General features: G+C 43.1%; 1 protein-coding gene across 4 annotated transcripts in view; it reads left to right on the top strand.

The window, feature by feature from the left end:
- Window positions 462–9,183, top strand: part of LOC110395552 (calpain-14-like) — a 30,772-nt gene continuing 22,050 nt past the window's right edge. The window contains exons 1-2 of one of the 4 annotated variants that reach the window (XM_021390117.1): window positions 462–677; window positions 813–8,131. In XM_021390117.1, the coding sequence (XP_021245792.1) occupies window positions 7,901–8,131 (231 nt within the window). In that variant the 5' untranslated portion in view covers window positions 462–677; window positions 813–7,900. Of the gene's footprint in view, window positions 678–812; window positions 8,132–9,183 lie in introns of those variants that run through there. The other 3 variants (XM_021390115.1, XM_021390114.1, XR_002436450.1) reach the window with 3 other exon arrangements.

Here is a 9,183-nt window from a genome sequence, read left to right as displayed (position 1 = left end):
GTTTAAGGGTTGGCCTTGCAGGAAATGGGCAGGCGCCGGAAGTCGGAACTCCTGGCAGTGCCGCCCATTCTCCCCGGTGAATGAAGCCGCGCCGGGCGGCGCCATGTTGAGGAGGAGTGTGGAGGGAGAGAGGGGTTGCGGCAGCCCGGCGCGGAGGGGTCCTGTAGGCCTGCCGCCATTTTATCCCACCCTAAAACAAACTGTGTGTGTGCGAGCTTGGCAGGGAACCGGCTCCTTCTGGATGCTGCCGCTCCAAACTGCTTTCTTACCATCCCCAAAGCCAGTGGCTGAAGTGGGGGCCCCATCAGCCTGCAGCTCTGCACCACAGCGGCTTCCTCAGTGCGCGGGTTGGTGCTGAGGCACAAAAGCTCGCCTGGGCAGCCCGGCTGTGAGCCATGCTCGGTCACTGTTATCTGAGCACAGCCTGCAGGTGTGCTGCGGAGCTGGTGTCCAGCAAGGCTGGCTACTGACACATAACCAACATAGTGCTATTGCCGCTTGTCATGGTCTTGAAGAACCAGCCTGTGCCTGGAATAGTTCACCATTTAACTTAGTTGTTGTCTGTGCTCTTTTATTCCTTTCACAGTTAGGGCAACAGGAGGGATGGAGAGCGAATGCTTTGGTGCTCAGGCCGGCAGCGGTTCGCAGTGCCCATCTATGGCCAGGCCTGCCTCCAGGTCTGCGCATTTGCTGTAATGCAGCACTGCCGGCTCAGCTAGCTGCAGCTGAGTGGCTGGGATGGAGTGCTGCAAGCTGGGAATGTTTCCTGAAATATCTCTAAGCAGCTTTTTCGCTTGACTTTCTTCACCAAGTTCAAGAAATGTGGCAAGAAGCAGTCTTGGAAGAGGTCCCGTCGTGTCATGGGTGCCTGCCCTTTCCCAGCCGTCTGTGTCCAGCACTATTTCAGGCCGGGAGGAGTTTGATGTGTTGCAGAAGGAGATGCAACTGTGCAGTAAAAGTGGCTGATTTTCACAGGGGAAGAGCAAGGTGCACATGGTCCCATGTGCCCGGATCTTACTGTTCATTCAGATAACAAAGATAGGGTAATAAAACTGTTTCCACTAAACCTGTTTCTCCTTTGTTGGCAGCCAGGGACTCTCCTGGGAATGTGCCAGAGGATTTGGGGATTTTCTATGTATTTGACTGTAAATAAATTTTCTTGATTCTGCAGTTGGGTGTGTTTGCACAGACAGCTTTTCCGTGCAGCCTAACCAAGAGGTGGAAGCAATGAGTCCAGGGACCAGCTTTGTTCTTCTGGAAGGAAATAACAAGTTGACTGTATGTTCTGAAAGTCAGGCTCCCCTACTTTGCTGCCAATGCCTAAAGCTGGTCTGAAATGGGAATTAGTGTTTTTAAACCTTTATAAGATTCATTTCCCTTGTTGCCTTAGTTTTTATAAATAGACTGAGATTTTGGCTCTAAGAATTAGTTTAATTATTTCCAGTAAAAATTCCTGAAAAAGAAGGACCCTGTAGAAATCAACAAAGTTTGGCAAGAATTCCTTGTTTTGTAAGAAAAAACTTGCTTTCATCTTCTAGATAGTTCTCCATTTAAGGACTGTGCTCCTCAGAGGCCATTCTGGTATTTCTATGGCTATATATGGAGCCTGCTGCTCCTCAGTGGTTCCTTGTGATAGTCTCAGGGCTGAGTAAAGGTCAGGCCAGGAAGTCTTTGATGGCAAATCTCCCCAGACCACCTTGATACCCTTCCTGAATGCCACGAATGGGAGAGAAATGTGAGTAAGCCTTGTGTTGTGCAACTTCTGGGAACTAACTGCTGCAGGTACAGCAGAAGCACCGTTGTTCCACGTCTACAAGATAAAGATATATATTAATGATTAAGATGTGTTTATTGTAAGTATATATACTAAAAGGCCAAAAAATGTATCCTCACAATCTCTGAAGACAGTTCCTTCCATTTGCATTCATTATTACAATGGCAGATTGTAACAAAACTACTCAGTTTTTATAGACTTTCTTTAGGTGACTCACATTTGTTGCACAATTTTGTTTGGGTTTTTTTTGGTCTGTTTTCTTAGCTGATTCTCTCTGAGAGGCTGACTTCCTCAGGGGCTTTCCCTACCTTAGAAGTATAGAAGCTTGTCGAACTTGTCAAAAACAATGGAAAGTAAAATTAAGAAAGGAAGTTTAAGGTACAATTAGTTTTTTGGGTTTTTTTCCTGAATTCAAACTGAAAATTTTGTTCTTTTTTCTTTATTTATTCCTTTTTATTTCTCAAATTGACTTGCTTTAATGCAGAGTTTTCTGTTGGACAGATTGGTCTCACTATGATTTTTCATGTAAAAAATCACTGCTGGAAGAAGGGTTGTTTTTTTGTTTAAAGTTTCTGAGCAGTTCAAACAAACACAAACTCACTCTTTCTAACGTCCTACACATTAACTGCTGTATTGCAGTGCTTAGAAGGTGCTGATACTGATGGGACAGGTCTGTTGCTGTCCTCTGTTAATGAATTTGTTGTCCTCTCTCTATGAAATATTAAACTTTTAGTTCTGTAGGTTTTCAGTCTCTGTTGCTGGTGGTGTGCAGACAGAACAGGACGTTCTCCTTGACCAGCAGAGAGACTTTGCTAGGGAAGATGCTGCTGGAAGTGAATGGGGCTAGAGTCCAGTCATGTTCTATTTGTCTTCAAAATGAAACCTAATGTTTGGGGGCAAAATACAGTGCTGTGTAACTGAAACTCGGTTCACGTGAAATCGTCACCGTGACGTGTGTTTGCTTATTGCCCTGCCTTAGACTGGACAGGTTTGCTTCCTGTGAAGGTCATCTGAGAATGAGGAGATGAGCAAATCTCCATGTTTGAAAAGAGATTGTGATTCAGTCAGTACTGTAAATCTTTGGCAGTTTGAAGAAGGTTGTGGGAACGGTGCGGTTCAGTAAAATTCACTTCCTGCCAGGGCAGTTGTTGTCACTGTTTGTTTATCACCAAGTCTGAAACCCAAAAAGCAGTGTCAAAAGTTCAGTTAATGATGGGTGCAACAGTGAATAGTAGAGTTTGTGTGAAAGGGACAAGGGGAAAAGGATGTGCGGCAGCCCAGAATTAAACCAAAAACGCTATAATTTGATAAGTAAGGGAAAGAGACTTTCCACTGATTCAGCGTGATCGAACTTTTCAACCTTGCTGTCATGTGGCCTCGATGTTGTCTCCAGGGTGGTCTGTCACTTTCCTACTCATTACTTTGTCTTTACAACCAAGAAAGCTGCCTCCTTCTTTTCCTACCCTCACTGCTCTTCCATATTCCTCTGAAATATTTTTTATTGTGTTTCTCCTGCTGTTGTTCTCAGATGGCTTGGTACACCTATGCTGTCCTTTGTCCTGCCCTCCACAAGCAGTTTTTGTCCCCTCATTGTTTGGCATGGAACCAAGTGCTGGCACACAAAAGTGCCACTGGAAATGGGAAGTAGGGTCTTGGATAATGTATGCGAATGGGAAGCATCCTTGCTTCAAAGTGTTTCAGTTTTTACATCTGAAGAGCAAAGAAAGTGTGTTGTAGTCTACATAAGGGACCTGATCCATATGATGCCTGTTATAGTGCCGGAATGAAAAATCCCGAGCACTTCTCCATGCTTAGCCATCCTTACAGTGCAGAACCTTGGAGATTTCTCTTAGAACTCTTTGATGGTTTTGACTGTGTCTGCCATAGGGTATATACTTCATTTGAACTTATACGTATATTCTTTATAGAAATTGTTGTGATTTGGTGATGGATTAAGTGGAGATGTGGTCATGCCCCAGCTGTTCTGAGAGTAGGTATTTTTTGAGGGTATTTCCTTTCTGAATATTTCCCTACCTGAGCAGAAATTATGTTTAAATGTATTAAGAGATGGTTGAATGCATCCTCCTGTTCTGCCTTGCCAGTGATGCATGGAGCATTGCAGAGTTTTGTGCTTTGAATAATCAAACGGTGTACTAAACAAGGAAGCTGCCTTCTGCTTGAAGGGTTGAGTCAGACATTAGATGGGCTGAGCTTTTATTTTATGTCTTGTGTGAGATATTTTACATTGGGATTCTCAGAAATGTTCTGGCATTACTCAGTATTTTTTTTCCCCGCCTTCTGCTTCTACTGCAGTGCTTGCTAGGTGAGTACTAGGTCTCAGCGTTACGTAGGCAAGGCGTATATATACACACATGCACACACAAATATATTCAGAAGTAGGGATAACATACATGCTATTTGTAAGCAGAGTTCATCACTGCCAGCAGAACAATTATCCTTTGCTGTGAGGACACACCTGGAGAAGGTAGGACATCAAATGCCAAGTGCTACATGTAGAGTTTGGTGCTAGCATTCATTAACCAGTAGCCATGTGGGTGGCACAGAGTTAGGATGTTCCAAGGGGTTGAAAGGAATAGATCTCTGTCACCGCTTGCCAGAGGCATGGTGCTGAGAGGAAGCTGTCCTCTAGGATCAAAAGAGTGTATTAGTTACATGATGCTGCTAGCCATGCTGAACAGCAGCTGCTGCTGTACTTTTCTATGGAAGTGTTGAAGGCAAAGGCAGAAAGTCCGTGTCAGCAAACATGAGAAGAATGGGTGTGATATAAAGCAACTAGATGAGCTGCGTCAGCTGCTCTGCATGTCACAGTTCCAAAGCTCCTGCCTGCCAAATGGTTCCTTTCTTTTCTCAGCTTTGTTGTTTAAGGAAGGTTTTGCTGATATTTGACCACAGGGGTTGAAAGTTTCTTCTGAAGTTCAGCTGAAGTTGTGGGCTGCCAGGATCTCTGATAGTTAGGATGATCATGAATGAGGACGTTGTAACCTTAAATGCTAAAGGACAGATCCTGAGTTAATGGGAAATTTGTGTTTCCACTGATTTTGACACAGCTTAGGCAATATTCAGAGTAAAAAATATATCTTTAAAATTCTCAGCCAGAGTCTTTGAAAGTGTTTACTCAGGGAGGTATTGGCTGAAGCTCTGAAAGCCATCCAGGCATTTTCCCTACAGACTTATTGTTATCTTCAATGGGAGGCTCTGGGGCAGGTTCCCTGCTTGGCCTTGAAAATGTTAGTGCCGGAAGATGTTCATGACCTTTTGGGCCAAGAATCTAAGCACTGGAAATTCAGGGCAAGGTTCTCCACCTAACAGTACTTTCATTTATTTTGTGAGGAAACACACGTAAGTACTTCTTTTCAGGATATTGTTGTTTGCTGAAGCACACAAGAAAAGCAGGAGTCTGTGTTGAGTTTTTATTTCTCAAATACACTACTGTGTTTAATTAAAGACTTGAGGTTGTACCTGCAAGTGCAGCTTTCATGATGTATGTTAAGAGACTTACGAAGATTAACTGTGCCTAATACAGTCTCACTTTCATTTTGACTGTTTATTTCTCTAGTTCAAGTTCTGTTGTATTACAAGAATGGTTGTAAAAGATGGCCCGGCGTCTTTTGTTCTGCTCACCCTAAAATGTACTATTTTGCAGGCAAACATTTGTATTATTCCACACAAGAGTAGCTCCAGATAGAGATTAACTCATGAAATCAGGGGAGCCGGGCAATGTTGTCCAAGATAAATCCTCTTGTAGAGAAAGAGGCTCTCAGGGAATTCTTTGATGGTACGGTTACTTTTGACTGAAAGTGAAGAATTTTCTGTGACGTCTTCGGATTTTTATTTTTAAATAACCAGGCCACTTCATGGCATCTAATGTGATAAGCAAGATCTGTGGAGAGCACAGGATGCTAATTTAGTGGAAAGATTTATATCAGATGGCAGACATACTAACAAGAGTAACATGCAAAGAATAGAGGATCATATCCATCCAGCCTGCACGTTCACAGCTTCCCTCTATAGCTTTTAACCTGTCTGCTATGCTTGGCTGCTTTCCACTAGAAATCATAATGGCTGGAAGAGACGTGCACTGACTGCTCTCCATCCATGCCAGAAGACACGGTGGGACGCACTGATTGCTGACGGTCTAGTTCAGTAACATTGCTGAGTGGAGTACGGGTGACGTATCGTCATATACAGCTGTGTCTGCCTCCTGCTTGTACACAGGACTGAGGTCAAACAGAGGGCAGAAGGTGGAACAAGGTTTCCAGGTAACTTGGGAAAGAGTTTAAAACAATACACCTACGGGTAGTGTCGGGTGGGAGGTTTTCAAACTGCCCCACCAACTCTCAAAAAGTGTTACAGTCATGGCTGCTGGCTCAGCTTCTTGGGAATGAGGCTGTATGTTCAGGTGATTTAAACCTCCATTTTTGAGAGCATTTTCTTTTTCGTACTGTTTTTTGGTTTCAAAGCCTATTTTAAAGGTTTAGTTGTTTTTCAAGTAAGTATCAGACAGGTATGAACTGGTGAAAGGGTTACAATGATCTGTTCAAGTATTAAGGATGTTCAGCACACACTGTAATCAATTCTTAGATATCTGCTTTTCAGCATAGCTCAGAGTATTTCAGTTGCTCACCAGTTCTTCTCCTGTGGAGCAGCAAAATGAGAATTTCTTCATACGTGAAGACCAAGCACAGTTGGTCTCCAGGCCATTTCCCCCCTCATTTTTGCATTAAATCTGTTTCTCTGTCCATTGTTCATGTTGTAGCTGTGAAGGTCAATGACTGCAAGACAGACAAGGTTTGAAGGGAGAGATGATGTTTTTTATCTGGAGAAAAAGTAGAGAAGTTGTTAGGCACTTAAATTCTAGGTTTGAACTGAACCATGTTAATGTGCAATGAAAAATTGAGTTTTTGCTTCCAAGGCAGTGTTTTGAACATTTTTCTTTCGCTTGCCCTTGAGAAGCAAGCCGTGTAGAGCAATTTCAAAACAAATGAGGAGGGCTCTGTGTAGGAGGATGGTGTAATCTGTGTTGGTTTTGTTTCTCACAGGGAATACTGGTGGCCTACAACTTTAATGGGAGTAACAATCAACTGGTTCTTAATTGAGATCAGTTTCCTAGTGTGCCTGAGGCAGTGACTTGGAATCTCAGAGAGCCTCCTCAGCAGGGAAGGCTTCCAAATACTGTCATTCCGACATGGGAACCATTTCTTGAACTTAGTAGCATGATAAATTTTTTCAGTCTGCCTTGTTACTGTTGACGGGCGTGTTTTGTCTTCTGAGTTTCTTAATCATTATTTCTTTTTCCATGCAAAAGAAGCCAAAGGTAGCAAAAGGTGATAGCTGCTAATATTTAGCATGACTACTGACATACATGAATGAGGCATGAAAAATGGGTTATGAGATCACTTCTTGCTGTTTTCAGTGGGAGGATGAGAAACATCTGTCTTGAATATTCCGAGGAAAAAAAGAAATCTCAGTATGCAATTTCATGTGTGAATCTGTGGTCATCAGCAAGATGGAATGCAGTCTCTTGGGGATGATTGTATCATTTTTCAGGATGAGGCAAAGAGGGCAATGTCTATTGGAGGGTTTTGAGTAATGGCTTTGTAACGCCTAACGCGTTCCATTTTTTGTTAGCTTTTGGTTTGTCTTAATGTTTTCCTTGTTTTGGGAGGGGAAATGTCCACATCCCGGATTGTCATCTGTGTTTCAGCATGTTATGAATAGACTGTCATTCATGTTCTAGCATGTTATGAAAGTATCCTGGAGAGCCTGGAATTGTCTGGAGGGAGACTGAGAATAGCTGTGTGTATGGCTTCAGAGCCCGGGTAAAAGTCAGTTGGTAACTCATTTTGACTTAAATCTGCAGAATGTAAAGCCTTAAAAACGCGGTGACAGGTATCAGATTAGAATCAGACATTCCTGTGGGTGCCGTCCCCCTCTGCTGGCTAAAGAAAAAATGTTAAAAGCTGAGATCCAATTTACTTTTTACATTTATTTTAATGATCAAGAACTCTTCTGGAGAAGACATACCTCATCCCAATATACAAGGAGTTTCTAGCAGGACTGGGCAGGGCAAGCTCCCTCTAAACTCCGCAGTGGAAGAACATCACCATGCCTTTGCTGCCATGCCTGAAAAAAAAGAAGTCGCCTGTGTCTTTGGGAAAGAATATATTTCAAAAACACAACCCACCTGTCCAGCAGAACTACCAGGCCTTGCTGGAGATGTGCTTGAAGAATAAACAGCTGTTCACTGATGACAATTTCCCTGCTGACATCAGCTCTATTGGAACGGGAGCAATACTGAAGAAACTCCCCCGAAATATACAGTGGAAGAGGCCACATGTAAGTGATTTTCAGTGAATATTCTCATGTAAGAGAATGATTAGAGGTGGTAGACAGCAAATCGTGATAACATCAAGTTACTCTTGGACTTTAAGTGTGCCTTAATGCCTTCAGAATGACACTTACTGTAGCAGCTGTCATTTCAGAAGCTTGTGTACATGTAGTTTCATAATTACCTTTAAAGCATTTATTGCCAAAAATCATAACCATCTTTATTCAGTTTCTATCCAGTAACTCGTAGAGCAGGCAGGGAGAGCAAATGAAGGGGGTGAGTGGAAGCTGGTGCCCTTAGAACAAATAGCATGCTGGTAGTTGTGATGATTCTATGGGGATTCCCTGATGTCAGTTCTCATGGTGACAGTCTCTCTCCCCATAATTTGCAGTCTTGAGGTTTTAGAAGATGTCTGAACTTTTAGACCATTCTTGGCCTTTGGCCCCCATCCCACGGACCACATACTGTTGTGATGCTGAAGGCTGTTACTTTCCTAGGCAGTGGCAGGTGCCTCATCCTCTTGCTGGTCTGTTGTTTTTTTTTTTTAATTTCTTAACTGTTTAGTCTATTCTTTACTGTATTTGTGCACTGTTTCCCAGCTCTCAAGGTTGAGCTTCTGCCATGACCGGTAACTGATCATCAGTGGGTTGTTTTCAGTTCTGAAGCCTCTGCATTCTACTTGTGTTCATATTTCCAAGGCCCCTGCTGCTTGCTACCCCACGCTTAAACTGAATGAACAAGACTCCTGGGACCAAGCTCTCATCACAGAGCACGTTCCCATAACAAATTGACAACAAGTCTTGCTGGCCAGGATGGTGTTCTGGCACAATTAGAGAAGGCCTGTTAGCTCTAGCCTTTTACTAGCAGTGGCAGTTCTGTTCTTACTGAGTCACTGAGGAACAAATTGATAATCCGATCTTCCTAAAAGCAGTCATCTGAGAGATTCAGTCCCACAGACTCCCTGGAGTTCTGCAGGTCATAGCACATAGCATCTGCTAGTGAAGTCATTTTCTAGCCATCAGATTTTGTTTGATTTAACCGATTTCTTAGAAGGGCCAAG

The sequence above is a fragment of the Numida meleagris genome, chromosome 3 (assembly GCF_002078875.1).
Source record: "Numida meleagris isolate 19003 breed g44 Domestic line chromosome 3, NumMel1.0, whole genome shotgun sequence".
Taxonomy (NCBI): domain Eukaryota; kingdom Metazoa; phylum Chordata; class Aves; order Galliformes; family Numididae; genus Numida; species Numida meleagris.
The sequence above is the reverse complement of the archived record's forward strand: the minus strand, read 5'-3'. Positions and strand labels throughout refer to the sequence as shown.